The sequence below is a fragment of the Aulonocara stuartgranti genome (assembly GCF_965226115.1).
Source record: "Aulonocara stuartgranti genome assembly, chromosome: 6".
Taxonomy (NCBI): Eukaryota; Metazoa; Chordata; class Actinopteri; order Cichliformes; family Cichlidae; genus Aulonocara; species Aulonocara stuartgranti.
Window position 1 is genome coordinate 34,764,921 of NC_138944.1, and position 25,379 is coordinate 34,790,299.

The following is a 25,379-nucleotide window of genomic DNA, read 5'->3' on the forward strand; positions in this document are numbered from 1 at the left end:
AAGAAAGCAGAACGCCCAGAGAGAACCAAGTGCAAACTAGCCAGACAGTGGATTTGAACTCAGAATCTTCTTACTGTGAAGCAACAGCACTAACCACCACACCACCAATCCAGACTTAACAAAAGTAGGAAAGCTATGATTTCAAGGTAGTTGTCTGCCTCTTATAACTCCAGTGATTTTCCTGCAGTTTGAAATCTCGTGCGATCTTGTGAATTTCATGAGTTCAGCAACTAACCACTCTTACTAGATTGTATCAGGTCATCTCAACAAGAACAAATTAAGTTGTTGAATTTCGTACAGATTCTTCATGATTTAACTACGTTCATAGAAACATGAAATTATTGTGTTTAAATTACAAGTTAGACTTTTTTAATGTAAAAACCACCCAATTTACTTTTTTCTGTATACCAAACAAAGTAGAGGCGGCTGCTCGACTTGACTGAGATGGATGCCTTCCTGAAACCACGATCCAAAGCACGTGAGACTGAAATCCCGTGCAGTGTCGCAGAAAGTTATTGACTTACTTCACTCGAACATGATATGAACAATTTAATCTAGCCTCTCTGCATATCATGTAGTTTCTACATTATATAGTTACACTTAACTTTAAAGCATGGGGCACTTATGTTAAATACACGCAAGATTCTTACGTAAATCCAAGAGTTGACCAATCCCTTTTTGTCAGTGTACATGACCATGCCATATCATTGCCTTCACCCTGCTGTCTTTTATGCTTCAGATCATGATCCATTCCTTTTAAAGACTCTTTTTGAAAGTCTTTGGACAGTTTTTGGCTCTAGGTGTTTTCTGACAAACTCTAATATGAACCTCCTGCCTACCTGCCTAAACCCTCTATATTTAAATTCTTGATGGTGCTTATTAATTGAAGGACTTGACAGTGATACATCACCTACTCAGGACTTTTCTTGACTTGACTACATGTTGTGAAGTTGTTGTTGTTGTTGTTGTTTTTTCTTTGCACAAATCCATTTTATGCATTTGTTATGGTTTCATTTGCTTTGCAAAAGTAATATAAAATGCAAGTCCACCTCTTAATGCCAGATTTAGTGAGTGAACAGGCCTCACTAAATGCAACACTTTTGTTGAACTAAAGCTGACGGTTGACACTTTAGTCGCACCTTGTTTGCCCAATTTAACATCTACCGATTTAACAGGCAACTCTACAAAAGAAGTACAAATGGTCCAAAAACATATGTAAAGCTAACTGTATCCTGAAGTGTATGAGGGTGTTAAACTTGGTTGAGTCAACACATGCTAACTTGTGCTAAACGAAGACATTAGCTTCTAATTTTAGATTTGCCAACTAAGTGTTTTTGCCCGAAATGTAACGTGTGAGACGTCTAACTGGAAGAAACAAGGAAAAACCAGTGAGAAATGGGTAATGTGTCCGCAAACAGCTTCAGCAGACAGCTGGCTTTTATCTTTGACAAGATATTCACATGTCTGAGCATATAACACACACATACGGACATGTGCGTGAGCATCTGTACTCTGCTTGAGATGTAACAGTAGCTTATTAGAGCTCTGACGCCACATGGCACACTGTGGGAATGTGAGAAAGGAAAATAACGTGCGCACCGAGAAAGTGCACATACACACACACTGACGATGGAACATCTATCTTTTTTGACTTGCAAACCACTTCTGGGACTGAAAATCTACTGCATCCATTAATCTCATTTTAATAATTGATGCCATCTTACCCAGAAGGAGTTTGGCCTGGACTGTTGGCATAAAATGAGACATTTAGCATGTTCCGGTAATTGCCATATTAGTTTATCCTTGCCTATTAGACCATTGTACATTCAGTGAAATGGCTTAAAATGTACAATTTCTGTTGAGCTGCGTTGTTGCTGTCCAAGGCTATCTACTGCCTGAATCACCAATTATAGTTAATTATAGAGTTCTGCTTATACATGTTTCTTATGAGTGTAACGCGGGGAAAAAGAACTGTTGCTGAACAGCTGTTGATGCTGGTGTGCTGTAATATATGTCCATGAAGGAAACAGCTCTGAAACATAGTTGCTATACTACATGTGACTCGTGCAGGGTTACCTGCATGTACACGATATATTGCAGACTTTGACAAAATGCAGCAACTCATACAGAATTCAGTCAGTCTTAAGAGCTTTTTTCACACCTTGGCTCATCGGATTCAATTCATGTGAGTTAGCTTTGAGACACAATAGCTAACCCAAAAGATTGGCACTTACAAGATGCATACAGACAAGCAATGCTTGACAAAATGCTCTCAAAGAACAGAATGCTTAAATTTCACTTAGCAAGCATGTGTTGGCTTACTTGTCCTGTCAGAACACCCAAGTGTACAACTTGTCTTATTTGACGTGAAACACAAAACTAAGCTGTTAAAATCCAAATACTATGCAATTAAATATAGTAGATAACAATATACAGAAGTATTGAGTGGAGAAACCCTGACCCTTTTAGGTTTCATATCTTGGGACTCTGTAACATGATGAATGAACTCTGTACTGTTGTTACGGTCAGTCCTGTTTTTAAAGACTTGTTACTTAACACCACAAAATTACCCTAAAATCATCCTTGATTGCTGTGTAGCGTTCTAACGTGTGCTTCTTAAATTATCTCCAATATTCACACTTCCCCTCCAACCGAGAGGGAAAGCCTGAAGAAAATCACTCCCACTGTTCCACTCTGATGCCTCCTGAGAGAGTATTCCCCAATGCTAACTTAAACAGCAGAGACAGAGCAAGTTTCTGAAGAGAAGAGAGACACCAAAAAAACACAGAAAAATGGAATAAGAAATATGTTTAAGATTCAGTTAAAAAAAATCCACATTCCCCCATCCAAGGCCACTTTGGAACAAAAGTAATCTAGTTACTCCACTGAAATATTCATGAAGCTATTTGGTTGGCGAGCGGTCCTAACTCAAACACAGACAGACACTAAATTTAGTTTGACTTGTGTGAGTGTATGCAAAGGTTTTGTGTGTCAGAGAGTGACAGCCAGTGTGTGCCTGTGTGTGTGTGTGTGTGTGTGTGTGCTACGAGTAAGAGTGCATGTGGATTCACAGCTTATGTAACTACATACTTCAGGAGTGTGCATGCGTGAGTGTGTTTCATTGTGCAAATGAAGTGTGTGGCCCAGTCTGATGACTTAACACAGCTTTACGAGAGCCAAGAGTCTGCCCCGGGCATTTTCTCTACTTAGTGTGTGACTGTGTGTGTGTGTGATTTTATTTGGGTGTCAGACTGACTATACAAATGCTCAGTGTTGAAAAACTTAGGGTATACAGGCATAATGTTTACGTGTGTGTCTGTGTGTGAATTTCTATTGTCTGTTGTCTCTGGGTATCATTCGTTGCACACGTACGATTGTTTGCCTGTATCTCTCTCTCTTGTGTAACCACATGTGTGTGCCTTATCAGAAATTGCTGCAAAAAATTGCTGGAAAATGACAGATCACTATTATGTCCCCCACACCCCACTAGGGTTGGGTATCGTTTAGGTTTTATCTGATATCAGCTTATCAACCTTAGCTGTTTTCCACTTTTTCTTTGGCCATTTTAGCCTTTTTGGCCAGGGTGAAGGGAGTATCTGCCATCAAACAAGAAGACAGCTGCATGGAACTACAACGGTGTTTGCTAGTTCACCTTACATGCATTAATGTAATAACGTGGTTAGCCTACTCAACGTAAATTACACACGAACAACATTAAGCTACTCACGCAGAAAAGAACGGCTGCTGCTGCCACCATCATCCGTCATCATTTCTGCTACACTGGCGGGGCTAGGGGCCAGGACTCTCCTCTTCGGGTTTTTGGGGGATGTTGCTAACTGATAACCGGCAACCCACCCGCAGTAGATGTGCTTGGTGTGAGGTCTCGCAGCAAGCTATCAAATACGATGCATTTCTCGGCTTTTAAAAAAACGCTATGTGTTGCCAGGTGTTTCATCAGATTCGAGGAATTACCTCCTTTGCACAGTATCATCTTAAAGCACTTGTTGCAGGCTGCTGAGTTTGCATCTTTTGCTGTGAAGTACAGAGTTTGACCGCTTCACCTTGGGCGTTTTTAATCTGTAGCTTTGCTCTAAAAGAACGTACGTACCTGGACCCGCCTACTATCCTCGGAAAGGTAAAATGATTGGCTAGAATCCAAAGTGTACGACATCTCAGGAAAAAACAGCACTGAAATAAAGCACCGAAATGTGCGCCGCTTTTCGGTCTGGTTACTACCGTTTATGTCAGAACCGGTGCCATGATGGCACCGGATACCGGTACCCATCCCTACACCCCACACAATGTACACACTGAGACTCATGCCTTATCAACACGCTGGAGCACAGTGATTAAAATAGCAGCTGTAGACACGAAACACTAAGTCCAGTTCATTTTGTCCCTTCTTTCCCACTCGGTGCTAGCCATACTGTTAGAGTACATCTTACCATACGCTCACACAACAACAACAACAGCAGGCTAGGATGTGCCCACAGTGTGCAGACGATTATTTTTGATCATTTTCTTGAAAGAAAACAAAAACCCCCAGTTCAGACCTTATCCCCCCACTGAATGGCTGTTATCAGTCCCATGCAGATCACAGGTAGGTGGCCTCCACCTCCTCCCAGTGGGTAGTTCCTTCGTCCATGCTTACTAGAAGTGAGAGGGTTTTTTGTTTTCTCATAAACAGCAACAGAATATATCCACCAGACTTTTAACGAATGCACATGAGTTTGGCAGTTTTTGTTTGGGTATTTTGTTGAGGAGGAGTAGACTCAGTTTTTGCTTTTCCTTGAAATCTCTGTTAACTTTTGTTTTTCATGTATTTATTTTTTGGAGTAATTGGATGGGGTTAGGAAAAGATTGCGGTTTTGCCATATGGGGCAACACAAAAGCAAACTACAGCCACTATACACATTACAAAAAGATAAGGTAGTTAATAAGGTTGGACATCTGGAGCACATAGACTCTTTATTTCCAAGCTGAAAAACATTGAAATTTATGGATCTGGTAAGATTTAAATGACAACAACAAGGAGTATGTGCTTAGAAATCTGTGGGGTGAGGGTCTGAAAAAATGCACAACATAAATCATTTATAACATGTAAAGCAGGGTGTTAAAAACTGATACTTGTATATAATGACATATTTTAAAAAGCAATACCTCTGAAGAGGTGTAGTTAAATAATTACACCTGTACGTGTATATGAAATGGTCAGCATTTTTTCCCCGTGTGGATATGATGGCTTTCACTGATTTGTTTCTTTTTATGTTTGTTAGCGTTATATTTTGAAATAAAGATTTGATCAAGTGTTTATTCTGCTCCACTCCCCCCACGGAAAAGTCCCCTGACAAATTGGATCACCAGCCTGTGGTCCCACATAGATGCGCTTGTCTCTGAGTAGTTTGTGAACTCTGACCGTTATTTTCATGGTCAGCGTGTTTTACTAGAGTATTTTTGCCTGATTTGTGCAGGGAGCTGAAGCAGTCCTCCGCCGCCACCTGTCACCCGCCAAGGTTATGGTAATATAATAGCAACAAGAGAGATTCATATTTCACGGCTCACTGGGTTAGATTCGTACCTAACGGATGCAATCAAGCGTGGGCAGAGGTTTGGACACCGGAGACAAGTTTTGTCGCTGGACCGCAAAGAATAAAACAAACTGTTTTGCTCACTAGGTTCACCTTTGACCTACTGTGGGCTGAGTTTGTCAATTTGAAAGCTCTGACCTGGTCAAACGTTCCAGGCTTTATGATGATAATTTTCCCCAGCTCGACATTTGATAGAAATCAGCAGCGCTTACAGTTCTCTAATCCCGGCAGGACTTTGACATCCAGGTTAGATCATTACAGTTTGAAACTTGTTTGAATTTTCCAACTTTAAGACCTCGCAAACATTTCAAACTGGGACACTCCCTCTGGAGCATCACTACATTCCTGCACTACCGTCAGTTTTCCGGTTATTGCACAGTCGTGCGTTAAAGGCTCTCCTCCAGGTGTGCAGGTCGAGAGGTCGAAAGTGAAAAATGTAATCTGGCTCTTTAATCACTTGAGAAAGCACCTGCTAGGCTCTCTGGCTTATCCTTGAAACGAGCATGTTATCACGGAGCTTGAATATCTTAGCAGGAGCAGAATATTTGTGTCAAATACCTGAAACTTGCCTTAGTTTCTTTTACCACGCTCTCCTGCGTCTTGATAAGAGTCCACCCCCCCACCCCCACCCTTTCTCAGCCAAAGAGCAGCTTCCTTCTGTTCAGTCAGGTGTATGCATATTGCTCTCTTCTCCCTGCCTCTCTGTTCCCAGCGTTGTAATTATCTCAAACACTTGATAAAACCCTCAGGCTCTCTCTTTCTTCCTCTCTCAATCTTGCTTTATTGCCTTCATTATAATGCACTTAATCAACCCTTGGTGCTTTCCTCACATTGGTTTCTGACCTATCCGTCACTTTCTCACGTTTTTTTCACCCCTGCCATCTCTGGCTGTTTCTCTTGCTTTCCGTCCTCTGCCCCCCACCCCCACACACTCCATTCCTCAGGCAAAAATATATTTTCCAAGTGATGAATTTGTTAGGACCAGGTGAAATAGCAAAATTCTCGATCTTTTCTTCACCTTTCTCTGTCTCTTTTATGCCATACCTAGTTTAACTTCAAGCCTGTTTACTCCCTCCACCTCCAGTCTTTGCTCCCTCGCCAGCCTCCGCTTTCATCTCTGGTGGTTGCACGTTTAATCTTGCGCACTTCATGCTTGTGTACACCTGCCAACCAACCGGTATGCACTTTGATGCATTCGCTATGTGTGCTAAAAGGTGTAACCAGTTTCCAGGGATGCTGAAGGTTTTCAGCCGTGGCCTAACATCTTTCTCCATCTCAGTCAAAAAAACACAAAAAAGTCTGTTTTTTACTGCTGGAGCAGGACTCTGCAACCTCTCCATGTTTAAAAAAATGTATAAAGACTCCTACATTCATTATTATTATTAATGTTCGTCTGCAAACTAATGAATGTCTGTTTTGTAATTTCCAACACAGTTAAGATAATGTTACAGTATTCCACTGACCCCGTTCTTTCTTTAAATGTCTTCCATTATTAGATACACATGTTCCAGCTCATTAATTCATATTAGGCTCCGCACAGCAGGTGTCTAGCTGTGCGAGGATGTGAACAATCTTCTGTTTAGGCTTTTTTAATATTAAAAGCCCTGAAAGGAGGAGAACATTAAATCAACTTTAGCTGGAATTTCAGATGAAACTGCTTTTCTGTGAGGATCAGAGACTTTTTGGGTTGTTTTTTTTTTTTCGGTTGGTCTTGCAGCTGTAGAACTGCAGCTGTTTTGGGAATGTTGTAGTGTGGATTTTTAGTGTGTGTTTAATTTGGATGCTTTTTTTCCCCATTTTCCAGGATGGTTGAGTACTCTCTGGACCTGCAGAACGTCAACTTCACGGCCATCAGAACAGTGAGGGTGCTGCGGCCACTCAAAGCAATTAACAGGGTGCCAAGTAAGTCGAGTCCTATAGACTGTGAACACATGATAGGCAGCCATGGCTGCATCTCCATCACTATTTTACACAAAAAGCTCTCACACCTCTTCTCTTCAACTACTCATTTCACTCTTGAAACAAACAAATTGTAGGATGACATCCATTCATGTTTTGCCATCTGTGGCTCTTATTCAGCACCATGGACAGCTGCCTGGTGAAGAAGGCTGCCCAGTAGCTGGAAAGTGTTAAACATGAGTCACTGAGCCAAAAATACCTTAACAGGGAACATGTTTGGGAGAACAAGCTATTTACTATTTATTAGCTACATTGATTAGGGCAACAATTAATTTTTACCAGTCAATAGCTTTCAAAAAAACATGACATGACATGAAAAAGGAGATGTATGGTTGGATCCCACTCCAGCTGGCCATAGTGGTTATATTTAGATTTGAGAGTAAAGTTATCCGCTAAGGTTAGCAGGCATCCATAAACTGTACCCGTGTATATTCAACACATTAAAGCAGGTACCTGTTATTTGGTTGTAAGACTAATAATGATACTAGGATGTGAGTCACCACAACTGGAGCACAGACTTGTTGGATTGGCTGTATTTCACAACAGGTCACGGCATTTGCCATACAAATCAGTTAAATTGCCCTAAAAGGCAACAAGAGCACCAACAAGGTGATGGTAGGGAAAACTCTCTATATAACACTGTCGGTGTACATGGTCCCCAAGGTTTGTGGCACAGATATTTATAAAAGCTTAAGGGAAGCTATCACATACTGTACTTTGATTTGAAACCCACTCTTTCTTCGGTTATCACTCATTAGTTTGTTTTGCCATGCGACCTCCACTTCATTGTTCGTTCATCATTCACTGTAGATTTCCAGCTAAAAAGCTGCCCTGAATGTTTAAATAAAACACAGCTTCTGGGTGGGTGCGTTCGTCGCACACACCAAATCCTGCAGCGCTGAACACGTGCCACACCATTCTTCATTCTGGAGCAAATGAGCTACATGAGAGCAACAAAACTGCAACTGTGGCCCCATATATACAACACAAACCAGCCAAATGCCTCATTGTCTTGGATGTAACTGTGCCATTTGGATCGTTTACCTGTTGTCTACGCAGCCGGGCCTTGATGTACTACCTTTGAGAAGATGCCTCGTGCATTTTGAAACAGATTTGGACAACTGCATAAAGCAACGAAATAGAAGAGACGATTCCAAAAGGAGGTTGGGGTCATGTTTCATCTTTGTTTAGCTATTGGACAGCATAATAATATCTGCCTGTAAGTGCTTTCATCCTGTATGGAATTAGATTCCCGAGGACACCAAGTGTGCATGGCTATTTAAAATCCTAAAAAGTAATTTCATCCACACTCAGCTGTGCTAATCCCCCTCCCAGTCAAAGTCCTCAGCAACCCAACCTGTCAGGAAATCACCAGACATCACTGAAGTATTTTGAGTTACTAACCTTGTCACTTTGACTCCAAAAGTGCTGCTTAGTCCTTCTTGATGAGAGTAATCAGTTTGCTGCCGGTTGCTTCTGTGTCTAAATTGTGCCTAGCAGGCAATCATTTTCAGAAGCTATGAGTACTCTCTAAGTCAGATATGCTGGTGCTTGAAGTTAATGTTGTTCTGCTTCCTTTGTAATTGCTAAACCTCCCACTGCTCATAAATCTGCAACACAAACCATGCAATTTGGGGTTTTTTTCTTTAGTAAAAGCAGGTGTAACCATCTTGGTTTGTTACAGAGAATGTATGTTGATTTCTATATTTGTCACCTAATATACATGAACATGAATAAGTCATTGCCACTCATTTTTAGTTATGACTATAGTTGTTTGATGTCTTTCTCCATCCTTCTCCCTCTCTCTTTGTCCTTTTGTCTGTCTTACTATATCACTTGAGGTAAAAGGAGTTCTTAAATATCCCATTATTTTCTTTTTATCTTCTTTTCTCTGTGATCTCTCTGTCATGTTTCTGCTCTGAGCTCTTCCTTTATCACAATGTTCAGTCAGTTTCCTCCTCCTCAGTCAGTAGAGCGAGATCCCGTCTCAGATCTCAGTCATTCCCCTTCCTCCTGCTCCTTCCGCTCTTCTTGCCTCCTGTCATGTACTGTCTATTCTTTTCCATCATTTATACCTCCCTTTCTCCAAAAGCAGAAGTATGTCTTGTCCTTGCATGTCTTTGGAAGCATTGGAAAACCCTGGGATTGCACAATAACCACCTTTGTTAAACTGAAACATGAAATGACAGAAATGTCAGTGAAAAATCTAAGGCTGTCAATGTTAACGCTTTAACGTGGATTAATGCATTGTCACGATTAACGCGATTAAAATTTCCAATGCAATTAACCCATCTGAAGCACAAAATGACTCAAAATCCGTGAAATGTCCCTGTCAATTCATGTCGGGTAGCTTGTTCAAAGTTTGTCCATTCTGCACTCCTGATGTTTTCACTGCGTTAAAAATTTGAATTGCGTCAATCGTGACGCCGGATTAATCAAAGTTAACGCGTCAACGTTGACAGAAAAAACAGATTCTGTGATCTCTTTTAAAAACGTTTCACAGCAGGAACAACATTATCACAACTACTCTGTTATTTATGTGTGTTACAACTTTCTCTCCATGTTGGAATTAGAAGATGTTTGAGGTCATGGCTTAATTTTAATGACCCTGCTTTGGGGATCTTCCAGATTTTCCAAATTTTATGTTGACTTTAGTCCCGAGACATAGATGGATGGATGGATGGATGTTGACTTTTCTTATAGAATAAGACTGAATAAGGCTATTCCAAATAGAATGAAAAGGAAATGGAAATCAAAAATAAGAAAACAAAACAACCATAAATCTAATATAGAGGTTGCTAAAAAGGGACCAAAGAAAAGTTAGAAAGAAAAATAATTTCAGGATGCGCTCTTAGAGAGTGGGTCTCTAAGGCAAACTACCTCACTTGGTTGGCCTTTGCAAGTAATACTCTCTGTGTTTTCAGAGAAACTGTATTAGTGAGTCCATAACTAGTGTTAGCTCACTAACAACAAAATGAACTATTGTGTAAAATCCATTTGAAGTGTGATGATTTCCTGACTATAATTATATTGTTATTATTGAAGTCCTGAAAATGAAAGTCCCTGACCTTTGCAAAATTGTAAATTATAAACTAAACCATTTTTCCCGACCTACAATCAAGTTGTTCCTGACCTAAACAAACCTTACCCAAAGCACAGTCCCAGCAGGCAATTTTTAAGAGTTTTGGGAGCTGCTGACAACACTGTTGTTCTTCCAACAGAGACGTCAACTCAGAGAACACTGTATTCTACCAGAAATGACTCAGACGTGTGTCAGAACACAATGATTCTTCTTTTTAATCAACGTTGGTGTCTGCGCCGGCTGTGCACAGTCATGCAATGAAGCTTCTTCATACATGTCACTTTTTCTTCCATCCATCAATCCACATTACTTTTTGTTTTCCTTTTAAAATATTAATCACAGCCAAAGTCTTTGTCAGTTCTATCTCAGTTTTTTAGATTTATAGACATGGTGGATGTTATGAGTCACTGACACTAAAAATACAGTTTTTATGTGGAAGAACTTGTTGTTTCAAAAAAGTTGTCAACTTTGCACTTCCGCCCAACAAATTAAATGTCTTAAAATGACACATAAAGTTCCAAGCTTGAAGTTTTGGTTGACCAAAGTTTGTGTTCTGAACTTTCATTGCATCCCTTAATGGCTAGCAGTCTGTTTGTGCAGGGTGGACTTAATTTGCCCGTGAATGCGTTTTTTGCTCTGTTGGCAGGGAACACAAACAATGATGAGTCACTGAAGTCTAAACCATGTTTGCAGCTGTAATCTGACATTTCTGTGAGCAGAGGGGACTTTTCTGTTCACTGAGCTTCTTCCTCTCTGTCACTCCAAAACAAAATAAAAATAAAATAAAAACAAAAAAAAGCAAATTGGTTCTTTCATGGTGAAATGTCTAGTTTGGACACAAAAAGAAAAGAGGCGGTATAGAAAAGTCACCCGACACTTTATACAATGTAGAGGATGTCAGAAAAATAAATCCCCTCACATCGGATTGATGCTCTTCTTGTGGTTTATTCTCCACCGTTTCAATAAGAACACTGCATCTGGGTTAAGCAAGGATAGGAAAGAAAGACAGGCAGGTGAGAGGAGAGGACAAAAAAGGCAGCAAGAGAGATAAATGAAGGAGGGAAGAGGGGATTATCCAGCTCCATAAAGGATAGTCGAAGATGGACGAGAGGAAGAGAGGGATGATGAGAGGAGAGATGTGGGGGGACTCAGATGAGCAGGCTATTATGATGATAGATACAGCTGTGGAAGTGCGAGCGATGGAGGGAGTTGCTGGAAGAATAGAGATAAAAAGGAGGCAAGGGACGTGGAAGACAGGCACCTGGAGAGGGGAAGATAACATGAGAAAAGGGAGGTGATTACATAGAAAAAGAGAAGAAACAACATTACCAACCCACTCATTTTCAAAAATTATAATGTAAAATGTTTTCTACAAAGTCTGCATTTCTTCGGCAGGTAGAATTAAGCAAACAGGGAGGTAAATAATATCCCAATAGCTCAGTCTGAAACCTGCACAATAACATGTCTTATGTCTGCGTTTGGATGGGTCAAAATGTATAATCATTTATAAATTATAATAATTTCATTTTGGGGAAAATATTTGAATGTGATTGCATTTTACTGTTTATAAAGGTGGAAAAAATCTCCATTTTTATTATATGTCTGTGAAGGTTCTCAGTCATCCAGGTCATCGTAGTCAAAGGAGCTTGCAAAGAAAAGCGTCTGGACTTCTTTAAGTTGCTTGAAGATGTTTCACCTCTCATCCGAGAAGCTTCTTCAGTTCTAAGGTCAAAATGGTGACCTTAGAACTAACTAATGTTTAATAATCCACATTTGACTTCAGAGCTCTATTTGTCATTAGATAAGACAAGAAGTGGTCAGTGGACAGCAGGCGACTTTAGGAGTTGGCTGCTATCCAGACTATCCAGCAAATCAGAAGATAGAATATATATTACTAGTTTTTCTGTGGCTAAACATTTTATATTAACTTTTGATTATATGTGCAAGGATAGATCTGTGTCTGTGAAGGTTCTCAGTCACCCGGGTCATTGTAATCCAAGGAGCTGGAAAGAAAAGTGTCTGAATTTCTTTAAGTTTCCTTCTTTCAGACAAAAACTGGTTCATCCCAAAGAAAAAACTCCCAAACACAAACTTAACAACATAGTGTATGCTGTACAGTGTAACAAGGAATGCTCAGACCTCTAAATCACCTCTACACCTCTACCAAACAGCCACTTCATAAACGCATGGCACATAGAAGAGCCACGTCGACCAGGACAAGTCCCGGCTGTCCATCTTCATCTAAAAGACAAAGGTCACTCCTTCGAGGACACCAGTGTTCACATTTTTGTACAGAGAAGACAGACGATTTGAAAGAAGAGTGAAAGAAGCCATCTATGTCCACTGTGAACCACACCAACTGTTTGCCATCTATAATCCAGTGTTGAGATCCCTTCCCAGACGCCTTAACGCCCACTCACATCCTGGGCCATCTGACCTCAGTAAATCACATGATAGGGTGGGGCTAGATTTCACAGTGGGTTCTCCCGAAACCTTAGCTGATTGTTACCTACACCAAGTCCAGATGTTTTTCTTTCCCAGCTCCTTATGTTAGATCTACTACTTTTCATAGCTACAACCAATATGGAGGAACTCATATTACTTTCAAAGGGGAATTTCTATCAGCCTCAGGGGAACTTTGCGTTTTCTTCTAATTGGCACAAATGTGCGTGGTCTTTGTACACATAGACTTTAACTAACATCAGCAAGTTAATATTTTTGTTACCACACATAAATGCTTCCAGCATAATTTCAGCCTTTCCCTAACTCTTTATTATGTTTTTCAGTTCCCTTTTTTATAAAAACAACTAGATGTTGAAAGCACAGCATATTTTCAGTAGATTGAATAGATCTATTAATGCTCAAGTATTGGCAACACAATTGTCAACATTAACATTAAAGCACCAAGTTATTTTGTCAAGCACAGCAACACTATCCAACAAGTGAGAAGGCCAGGTTGTAACAGTGCCAGCATCGGCTGCCAAAAGCCAGTTATTTGACTCCTTTTTATTTGTTGGATGATAAAGATGCAGTTCTGTGCTTTGAATAAAGACTATTTACTGGAAAGCTCTTCGCTCCACATTGTTGGCTTTATGAGTGCAGACACACCAGTAAATGCATATGTTGTGCAGGCAGTACATGTCGCAAAAGTGCAACCAACACAAAGCCACTAAGCACTTGTGTACACACTTTCAGGCACATAGTAACTAAGCGGACACTCTCGGAGGACGATGTGAGAACTGAACAGAGGAGTCACTTAATGGCGCTAATGGAAATTATCCATGTCGGGTTCCCACTGGTCACAGCTTAAAGGACTGGGCCTGTTTACTACATTACCCTCAACACCTCTGGGAGACATCGTATTAGCTGCCAGGGTAACGGCCATCAGGGTATTCTATGTTGTTCCCTTTTCATTTACATTCTATTTGATTCAAATCATTAAAACTATGAAGGAAACACTGGTCCTTCAGTGTAGTCAAAACTTGTGTGACTAGAACAAGTCCACTATTTTAATTTAGAATTGTTGTTATTTTGTATGTCTCGTTGTACATGTGACACATTCTCCTCTTTTCCTTTTAATTAACTGTTTTAAATGTTAATATATTCACATTAGGGTGCCTGATTTGATATTGCAGTGTTTTAAGCTTCTAGCAACTTCAAACAGACTTAATCAATCTGAAATGGGGCGTCTGTTTCAATTTGCTCAAAGAAAATCAGGTTCTCTGATTTTAGTTTGACTGCAGCTAGAATGTACTTATAGTAACTTCATTTAAATAGCATTTTTCAGGGGTAGCTAAAGTCATTAATTACAAAGGCCAAAGTAAACACTTTATTTTAAAAAAAGAAACGTCTTATCAGACACCTTGTTGTCTGGTCGAGAGGAGAATGCTTGAATTTTTGAAGAATTCAGTACCCGCATATCATCAATTATTGACATCAAAAAACCAAACTCAGCCTCTATATATATATATATATATATATATATATATGTATATATATATATATATATATATATATCGTTAGCTTCATAGCATAAGTGCCTAAGTCATTGACTTAGTCAAATGACTTAGGCAATTATGCTATGAAGCTAACGATATATATATATTAGGGGTGCAACGATATTCGTATCGATATTGAACCGTTCGATACAGTGCTTTCGGTTCGGTACGCATATGTATCGAACAATACAACATTTGTAATTTATTTTATCAATTTTCCTTCTGACGATGCTGTCTGTGTGGAGCGCTCAGTGAATCTGCGTTCGACTACTCCGCCTAGGCTGCACTGTCGAGCGCAGATCCACTGAGCGCTCAACACAGACAGCATAGTCAGAAGGAAGAGCGCAGGGCAAGCTAGCAAGACAGAAGTTAAGCTCTCCAGATCTGGCGTTTGGAATTATTTTGGTTTTCATGTGACGTATGACCCTGAAGGTAAGCGAGTCATGGACTAAAGTAAAACAGTATGTTGGATGTGCCACGCAATGCTCAATTACATGGGTGGGAACTAGTGTGTTAGCACAGTTAGCTCGTTAACGTGTTGGCCGTCTAGCCCCATGCACGGGGCGATCGGCGGTAGCTCGTTAACGGAGATTTGCTGTGTTGTGGCGTTAAGGTCATTTCAACGAGATTAACCTGAAAGCACTAGTGGGAACACAACGAATATGACTGCACATTTACACCGACATCATCCTAGTGCAAAGACAAAAACAACAAGCATGCTACTAACTTTAGCCGAGTCATTTAGACAGCTGTTAGCACATGATTCTCCTTATGCTGCTGAGAATATAGCCCAGAAGAAGCGGATAGTATAGCTTTTATTTTGGAAAGAGCCATTTCTCTGTAATAAACTCTCTTTTCCAAAGATGAGTGATTCCTCAATCAGATACAGGGCTTGCAATATCGCTAGCCCGATGTCCCGGAGCTAGCGATTTTTTCAGTCGGGCTACCAAAATCTATCTCTTCCCTGCCCGTCGGGCTATTGTAGGAAAAATATATGTCAATGCTTTTGCATTCTTTCAGAAATGTAGCTGGGTAATTATGTCATTGGCATCGGTGAGCCACTGTCAATATGTGACATATTGAAGTCGCGTTTGAATTTGCGCTTGTTTTTTTGCTTTCACTTTGCAATCGTGCGAACTGTGTATAGAGAGCGACAGCACTGATCTGTGAGTGATGATAATTTGTGCACCAATTCCTCTGACATGGTCTTATTAATCGTTAGCTTACTATGCAAACATGACAAGTGAAATCTCCCGCAGCAAGCTTAAACATGTGAGAGGTTGATCGCGCAGAGAATCGCTGAGCTTATGTGAGTGCGCGTGTAAAAGCATTTCAGTTCTGCTGAGCCAAATAAGACAGGTCAGGGTGAAGAAGTGACAGCCAAATAAAAGCTTACCACAAAACGGAGAAGTTATGACATATCAGACTATAAGGCAAAAAGAAAGTGCAGCTTTATGGTTTCATGGACAAAATAATTTCTGTGGCTGCAATATGACGAGCTATATAACCAGGGCTGCACATAAGTGGTCTGCAGGTGCGCATTCGCTGTCAAAATAAAAAACGCGCACAAGGGTTAGGGTTAAATTTAAAAACTGTACTTTTGAGTTAAAATATATATTTATAATTTTAATAAATGACAAATTAAAAATGCATGAACATTTTTTTTGTATCGAAAAAATATCGAACCGTGAATTTTGTGTATCGTTGCACCCCTAATATATATATATATATATATATATATATATATATATATATTACTAATCATGGCAGCACAAGAACAAGCTCTGAGCACAAGATCCATAGAGGCTGGGGTCTATCACACCAGGCAAGACCCCAGGTGCAGGCTGTGTAAAGATGCCCCAGAGACAATCCAGCACATAACAGCAGGGTGCAAGATGCTAGCAGGCAAGGCATACATGGAACGCCATAACCAAGTGGCCGGCATAGTGTACAGGAACATCTGTGCTGAGTATAACCTGGAAGTCCCGAGGTCAAAATGGGAGATGCCCCCAAGGGTGGTGGAGAATGACCGAGCTAAGATCCTGTGGGACTTCCAGATACAGACGGACAAAATGGTGGTGGCTAACCAACCGGACATAGTGGTGGTAGACAAACAGAAGAAGACGGCCGTAGTGATCGATGTAGCGGTTCCGAATGACAGCAATATCAGGAAGAAGGAACACGAGAAGCTGGAGAAATACCAAGGGCTCAGAGAAGAGCTCGAGAGGATGTGGAGGGTGAAGGTAACGGTGGTAATCGGAGCACTAGGTGCGGTGACTCCCAAGCTAGGCGAGTGGCTCCAGCAGATCCCGGGAACAACATCGGAGATCTCTGTCCAGAAGAGCGCAGTCCTGGGAACAGCTAAGATACTGCGCAGGACCCTCAAGCTCCCAGGCCTCTGGTAGAGGACCCGAGCTTGAAGGATAAACCGCCCGCAGGGGCGTGCTGGGTGTTTTTATATATATATATATATATATATATATATATATATATATATATATATATATATATATATATATATATATTAGTGCTGTCAAAATTATCGTGTTAATTGTTAAGATCAACGCGAAATGTTTAATGCATTAAAAAAATTTAACGCTGATTTTGTTTTTTTATTAATTTCCTGTAATCTAAGACCTTTAAATTCATGAGCACCTCTGGAGGAGGGGGCAACAGTGTGCTATGCTGGCGTTTGGCCTGACAGAAATGATTAGAAGAAGAAGAAGAAGAAGTGACACCATGCTACTATCTAGCTAACACTAGCTAACACACGCAAGCATGGACGAGGGCGGACTTTTGGGTGGAAAGTTTCTCTTTAAGAAGTTGCCTGATGGCTTGTTGGACAAAACGAGAGTAAGATGCACAATTTGCAACGCTGAATTCAAGTACCACAGAAGCAGTTCATCACTGGCGTATCACCTGAGAGCAAAACACCCAACTGAATCCACCTCTACGGGACCTCGCCAGTCTACGCTTCAGGAGTATGGTGCTTGTGGACGAATAACAAAAAATGTGAGAGAAAAGGTAACCAATTCCTTGGTTGTTTGGATAGCTAAAAACTGCCGACCAGTTAGCATAGTAGAAGATGATGGACTGAGAGAAGTCATTCGTGCTGCATCAGGAGATGAGTGTTACAATCTGCCCTCGAGAGGAACCATTGTGTCGAGACTGCACACTTTGTATGGGGACCAGAGGGCTCAGCAGTCCAGCAAGCTTGTGCAAGTAAGGAATGTCGCTCTCACCGGAGACCACTGGACTTCGGTGAACAACGATAATTACTTAAAATATAAAGAATAAAAAAATGTAATTGGAGCCAGGCTATTAATAAAGTAATTGAGATTAATCGCAATTAATAACAGAAAATTGTGAGATTAGTTAGTTAATTTTTTTTAATCTATTGACAGCACTAATATATATATATATATATATATATATATATATATATATTTATTTATTTATTTTTTAGGGGTGCAACGATACACAAAATTCACGGTTCGGTTCGGTTCGATACTTTGGTGTCACGGTTCGATATTTTTTCGATACAAAAAAATGTTCATGCCTTTTTAATTTGTCATTTATTAAAATTATAAATATATATTTTAACTCAAAAGTACAGTTTTTAAATTTAACCCTAACCCTTGTGCGTGTTTTTTATTTTGACAGCGAATGTGCACCTGCGGACCACTTATGTGCAGCCCTGGTTATTTAGCTCGTCATATTGCAGCCACAGAAATTATTTTGTCCATGAAACCATAAAGCTGCACTTTCTTTTTGCCTTATAGTCTAATTTGTCATAACTTCTCCGTTTTGTGGTAAGCTTTTCTTTGGCTGTCACTTCTTCACCCTGACCTGTCTTATTTGGCTCAGCAGAACTAAAATATATATCTGTCTGTGAAGGTTCTCAGTCATCCAGGTCATTGTAGTCAAATATATATCCTGCTGCTTTTACATACACACTCACATAAGCTCAGCGATTCTCTGCGCGATCAACCTCTCACATGTTTAAGCTTGCTGCGGGAGATTTCACTTGTCATGTTTGCATAGTAAGCAGGGCTCGCAAAATTTTAAAATCCCTGGTAGCCCTTCGGGCAGACACTCTTTAGTTTTTGGTAGCCCGAAATAAATTTGAGTAGCCCGAATAAAAAAAGATTATTTTTATTGTATAATATTGTAAAGGAAACAAAACATCAATCAAAAAATTGTTAAAACACAAATTACAACAACTGTGTAAACATTACAATCAACTCAAATATCTGGTTCTAATTAAACAGAATTTTCTGTGAACTTGTTAGAACTGTGTAGAACATGAATTAGTCTGTGTCAGATCCTGAATCTGAAATTTCCACTGAAGTCTCGGATGAGAAAATGCCACTCGACATTGAGGGCATAGCATCTCCTTCATCAGCTTTCTCTTCCTGTGCATTGCCCTCCATTTCACTGCTCTTTGTTCTTGTCGGGGTTTTATGATCCAGGTGTCTTGAACCTTTTCCAGAAAACATCCAGAAACGAATCGACTTGTCAGGGCAAAAAGATTCAACTGTTTCCCCATTAATGGAGAGTTGCATGCAGTCATTCAGTGTTTCAGGGTGTAGAGAGGTACGATGTGTTGTCTTCACTCGGTTCATGCAAGAAAATCCTCTCTCACAGATGGCTGTCGATGGACTAAGTGTCAGCATTAATTTCACCAGCAACAAGATATGAGAGAGATGTTCTGGATTCTCAGAGAGGAGATCTCTGTACAAGCAATCTACTTTGCGACCCCGGCGTTCTGCAAGCCACACTTTTAGATCCATCCATTCTTGTGGAATTTTCTCTTTCTCTTCTGCATCTAGCAAACAGGCAAAATGTGTGACAAGATAATCCACCTCTTCATCCCCATAATTTGCTAGTTCTTCTCTGGGGTAGGGAAGAGTGGAAGGGTCAAAAACCTTGAAACAAGAGAGAGGCTTTTCATGGAGATTTTTAAATCTGTTGTCCATGTACTTGACTGTGTTGTCAATAATCTTCTGGATCTCTGCACCAAAGGTGTCTTTGTCTGTTCCCTCACCTCTTCTAGCAGGTCGCTGACTTTTTGTTAGCTGAGTTCCACAGTAGCAAATGCTACCATCCTGGTTCGCTGTGAACTTTGTGTCCAAGGTTTTCTGATATTCTCCTGGTTTTGTTTTTAGGCTGAGTAAGCGTGATGTTGTGCTCTCAACTAACTGATTTGTTCGTGTGATGTTTAGGTTATCATGCTGAAAATCAGTAGAGCACTTGGATAAGATGGTACTGTAGTCCAACATGAAATGCAGGAAGCGAACAAATTTCTCAGTCTTCATCTCCTGCACCACCCCCTTATCCTTGGCTGCATCCTCGGCTTTGACATCACTTCCTTCTGCCATGTTCTCCATATGAACAACAGTGGGAGTGTAATTTTTTTCCACAGCCTTTAGACATCTCAGCTGGCTTGGAAGCCACCGTGTGCTCTTCAGCCCACTGAAATGTGCCAGCCTCTCATTTAGCAGTTCACTTATTTCTGTCAGCTCTCTTCGCTTCTTTGGGGAATAGTAGTACATCTTAAAGATGGTTTTCAGTGTATCTTCAAATTTCACCAGGTACTCACAGCCTTTCACGCTATCCAGCACGGCTAGCTCTAGTTTGTGTGCCACACAGTGGATTGTTATGATGTGGGGTATCCTCTGTTTCAGTCTCCCAGCTACTCCTGTTTTCTCACCCATCATCACTGCAGCACCATCAAAATTTGCACACACTACTTTCTTTTTCCATGTGTCCTCTCTGATACCCATGGTGTTCACTGCTTCATCAATAGCCTCTAAAATACCTGCAGCATTTGCACTCTTGACTGGCTGACATTTGATCATGTATGTGGCTATGTCACCATTATCCCTCACATACCTGACGTGAACCAACTCCTGTTCTATTATACCAGTGTCTGTACTGCCATCTGCAAGAATGGATAAGAACCTGCTTTCTTGAATTTCCTTTTCAATCTGGTCTCTTGAAGTTTGTGCTATTGCTCCAATAAACTCTCTGCAAGCATGGTCATTGAGGTAAGTGGAACCAAGATCTAGGCCATTTGCTTTCTGAAGTTTGCAAAGACTGCTAAATTTGGCCAGTGGTAGTTCACTCTTTGCAACATAGTACGCAGTTCTAAACAGCTTTTTCAGGACTTCTTGTTGTGCTTGGTTTATTTTTAGTATGGTTTTTGCAATTGGTGTTTGTTCTGGGACAGATGCTGCAGACTGAGCACTAATGCATTTCTTGTGATGCAGAGATTTCTCATGAGTTCTGATGGGGTCTTTCCTAAAATTACTGGTCCCAGTAACAAAGGCGCTTGTCGACTCAGCAATAGAGGGAAACTCACGACACACCCGGCAGAACATCATGTTATTTACCTTGTCATATTCCAGCCACAGAAATTCTTTTGTCCATGAATCCAAAAAACTGCACTTTCTTTTTGCCTCGTAATCTGATTTATCATAACTTTTCCGCTTTGTGGTAGGCCTTTCTTTGCCTGTCCCTTCTTCATCCTGACCTGTCTTTTTTGGCTCAGCAGAACTAAAATACCTGCGTAAATCCATCTGTCTTTACACATGCCAGAGATTTTTTTTTTTAATTCTCTGCGCAGTCAACCTCTAGCACGTTTAAGCCTGCTGCGGGAGATTTCACGTGCCACGTTTGAAGAGTAAGCTAGTGAGTGATGTTGTGTCCTGTCTGACTATACCATATTGCACCACTAGAGGGTGGTGTCGTGAAATAAGAGGAAAGTGCAGTCGGGAAATTGTAGAGTTAGAATATAGTTAAGACGGCTATCTGATAACTCGATATGTCTCCCTGTTACCTCTACGATGTAAAGTTATGTGCTGCATTCATTAAAGAGCACTGTTCTTTGATGAGGACTCAGCTAATTACTCAGCTACATTTGCGAAAGAAAGCAAAGGCATTGTCATATATTTTTACTTCCTATGATAGCCCGACGGGCAGGGCTGAGATAGATTTTGGTAGCCTGACTGGAAATATCACTAGCCCCGGGACGTCGGGCTAGCGATTTTGCGAGCCCTGGTAAGCTAACGATTAATAAGACGATGTCAGAGGAATTGGTGCACAAATTATCATCACTCACAGATCAGTGCTGTCGCTCTCTATACACAGTTCGCACGATTGCAAAGTGAAAGCAAAAAAACAAGCGCAAATTCAAACGTGATTTCAATATGTCACATATTGACAGTGGCTCACCAATGCCAATGACATAATTACCCAGCTACATTTCTGAAAGAATGCAAAAGCATTGACATATATTTTTCTCCCTACAATAGCCCGACGGGCAGGGAAGAGATAGATTTTGGTAGCCCGACTGAAAAAATCGCTAGCCCCAGGACGTCGGGCTAGCGATATTGCAAGCCCTGTATCTGATTGAGGAATCACTCATCTTTGGAAAAGAGAGTTTATTACAGAGAAATGTCTCTTTCCAAAATAAAAGCTATACTATCCGCTTCTTCTGGGCTATATTCTCAGCAGCATAAGGAGAATCATGTGCTAACAGCTGTCTAAATGACTCGGCTAAAGTTAGTAGCATGCTTGTTGTTTTTGTCTTTGCACTAGGATGATGTCGGTGTAAATGTGCAGTCATATTCGTTGTGTTCCCACTAGTGCTTTCAGGTTAATCTCGTTGAAATGACCTTAACGCCACAACACGGCAAATCTCCGTTAACGAGCTACCGCCGATCGCCCCGTGCGTGGGGCTAGACGGCCAACACGTTAACGAGCTAACTGCGCTAACACACTAGTTCCCACCCATGTAATTGAGCATTGCATGGCACATCCAACATACTGTTTTACTTTAGTTCATGACTCGCTTACCTTCAGGGTCATACGTCACATGAAAACCAAAATAATTCCAAACGCCAGATCTGAATGTTGCAAGGAGAGCTTAACTTATGTCTCGCTGGCTTGCCCTGCGCTCTTCCTTCTGACTATGCTGTCTGTGTTGAGCGCTCAGTGGATCTGCGCTTGACAGTGCAGCCTAGGCGGAGTAGTCGAACGCAGATTCACTGAGCGCTCAACACAGACAGCATCGTCAGAAGAAAAGTTGATAAAATAAATTACAAATGTTGTATTGTTCGATACATATGCGTACCGAACCGAAAGCACTGTATCGAACGGTTCAATATCGATACGAATATCGTTGCACCCCTAATATATATATATATTCCCACCAAAACTAAAATCACAGAAGGGGGATTTCAATTCTCATTAGAAATGAATAATATTGTCCATGTGTGACTTACCACTTCCTGCAGCTCTGAAGAAGATTTTATACAAGAAGATAAAAAAAAATTGAACTTTGTATCCATCACTAATAGGGAAGATTCTTTCATGGTCAGACAGAAAATATACATCAGATTCAAAACACAGCTTTATTTTAAATGGAAATATCACTTTTACTGTAAACACACGGGTCAAGTTTCCAAGTCTTCTGCTTGTGTACAGCTGCACACCTCCAGTGTATGCATTCATCAAGTAAGACATCCTTTTTATTACATTATATAATGAGATCCCTGGAAGAGGATCTATGGATGGCCTTCCCCCTGACTAATCAGTTAAATGTTGTATCAATCTTCAATCCATTTTACAGATAGAATTTAACCCATGGTTTAGTTTCCCCAAGTGTTTAGCCCCAAAGTAATTGGCTGTGGGATTAGAATTAGTGAGGAGATTAGTGATTGATTAGCTAATTATGATAATACGACGAGTTATATAGAAATGGTTGTGTAAATTTCTGCACCAACTAAAGAGTGGGAGGGATGGCAGAGAATGTTTTAAGACAGGGAAAGCGATAGGTGAGACGAGGATTTGGAGTCTGTGTGCACTAATTATACAGATCCAAAGATTTTTGTGTGTTTGTGCACGTCTTCCATTTTCCAGTGGAGCATAAGGGTATGTTGCTCATCCAATTTTAAAGCAGAACACAGAATTATCACAGTCAGCAGTGCTGCCTCTTATAAAGAGCTTAGTTTTCAAAATATAACAAAGTTAACAAGGTTTTGGTAACTGAATGACACTTTAAGCTGGCATCATTAGATCTTTTTCTAGAAAGTTGGAGATTGCTTAACCTCTGTTAGAAGGAAACATTATAGTGAAATACAAAAACTGTTTGATTAGTTCTTACCAACCTTTTCTTTCCCACACTGTTGCTGTGCTTCCTAAAATGCTTCAGTCATACAGTATGGTGCAAACGCCTTGATTTTGTGATCAGTAATTTAGTGAAATTTGGGTTAAAGTAAGGGTGTGTGTAATTCTAACGAGCATGAATATCAATATTAGGTATGATCGCATGAACTCTCTTATGCAAGATATCTTATAATTTCCCTAAGTCACATACCTGTGGAGGCATGGAGATATCCAGGAGAGAGGGGAGTCGACTTATTGACAAGAGTGTTTAACACAAGCTGGGAGAGTGAGAGGATGCCTGAGGAACGGAGAAGAGGTATACTGATACCAGAGGGATAAAGCTGATGAGCCATACACCGAAGCTGAGAGGGAAAGAGTTGTTGAAGTTTGTTGACACCAGGTGAAGAAGACAGATGATGATGAGTGAGCAGCAGTATGGCTTCGTAGCACTACAGATGTTTACTTTGAGAGTGTTAATAGAGAACTATAGAGACCATCAGAAGGAGCTGCACTGTGTTTTTGGAGCTGTGGTACTGCACGAGGAAGACATGAGTGGCAGAGAAGTATGTGAGGCTGGTGGGACATTTACAAGAACAACAAGACAGAGCTGAGGTATGAGGTGACAGATGAGGTCACGGTAGGGGTGGGATTACATCAGGGATCGGCTCTGAGCCCCTTTTTGTTTGCATTGGTGATGGACCGGTTGGCATATCAAGTCAGGCAGGAGTCTGCGTGGGTATGATGTTTGCAGATGACATTTTGTTGTGGGAGTAGGGGGCAGGTGGAAGAGAGCCTGGAGAGGTGGAGGTATGCTCTGGAGAGAAGATGAATGAAAGTCAGTAGAAACAAGACAGAATAAATGAGTGTGAATGAGAGGGAGACAGGTGTAACAATAAAGCTGCAAGGAGCAGAGGTGGTGAAGGTGTGCATGAGTTTAAATACCTGGGATCAGCCAAGCAATAAACAGAGTGTGCAAGAGAGGTGAAGGAGGGAGTGCAGGCAGGTTGGACTGAATGGAAAAGAGGTTAATTGTAACAGAAAGATAACAGTACTTGTCCAGTGTCCTTAATTTTTTAAAGACACAGTACAATGCTCACATGTGGCAAGTTTGCAGCTTACTTTGTTTGTAAATCACCTTGTTGGTTACTTGGTTGATAGTACAAAATACTATTTTATGCCAACGTGTGTTATCTTTGGCATTTTTTTACAGGTCAGCTGAAAAGAAACAAATAATGTGGTTTTACAACAAGCTGCCAAAAACAAAGGTGGTTAAGGATACAATTTGTATATACTTTTTTGCTAAGTTTTCTATCCTGAACAGAAACAACCTGGGTTCATGCCCTGAGCTGCACTAAAAGTGCTCAGACACAAGGGCTGGACTAAAAATGAGCAGCCAATGTCCAAAGAAATCCTTTGAAAGACTCTTACAAGGTTTGAGAAGACAAATAATCTCTTGACTGTGAACAAAAAGGTTGTTTTGTGTTTTTTGTGTTTTTTTTTACTGTTTTATTTAAGTCAAATAGGGATTTGGGGCAAGAGTAAAGTCATTACTAGTAAATCAATAACAGAACTGCATCGATG

The 25,379-nt window shown here is 40.6% G+C and overlaps 1 protein-coding gene across 11 annotated transcripts in view; it reads left to right on the top strand.

The window, feature by feature from the left end:
* The window catches only part of LOC309708141 (voltage-dependent T-type calcium channel subunit alpha-1I-like), a 229,018-nt gene that overhangs the window by 83,288 nt on the left and 120,351 nt on the right, over positions 1-25,379 (top strand). For 5 of the 11 annotated variants that reach the window (XM_082535918.1, XM_082535917.1, XM_082535913.1 and 2 more), the window contains one exon: positions 7,393-7,490. In XM_082535918.1, coding sequence (XP_082392044.1) covers positions 7,393-7,490 — 98 coding nt within the window. Of the gene's footprint in view, positions 1-7,392; positions 7,491-14,650; positions 15,060-22,695; positions 23,148-23,769; positions 25,230-25,379 lie in introns of those variants that run through there. The other 6 variants (XM_082535919.1, XM_082535922.1, XM_082535920.1 and 3 more) reach the window with 6 other exon arrangements.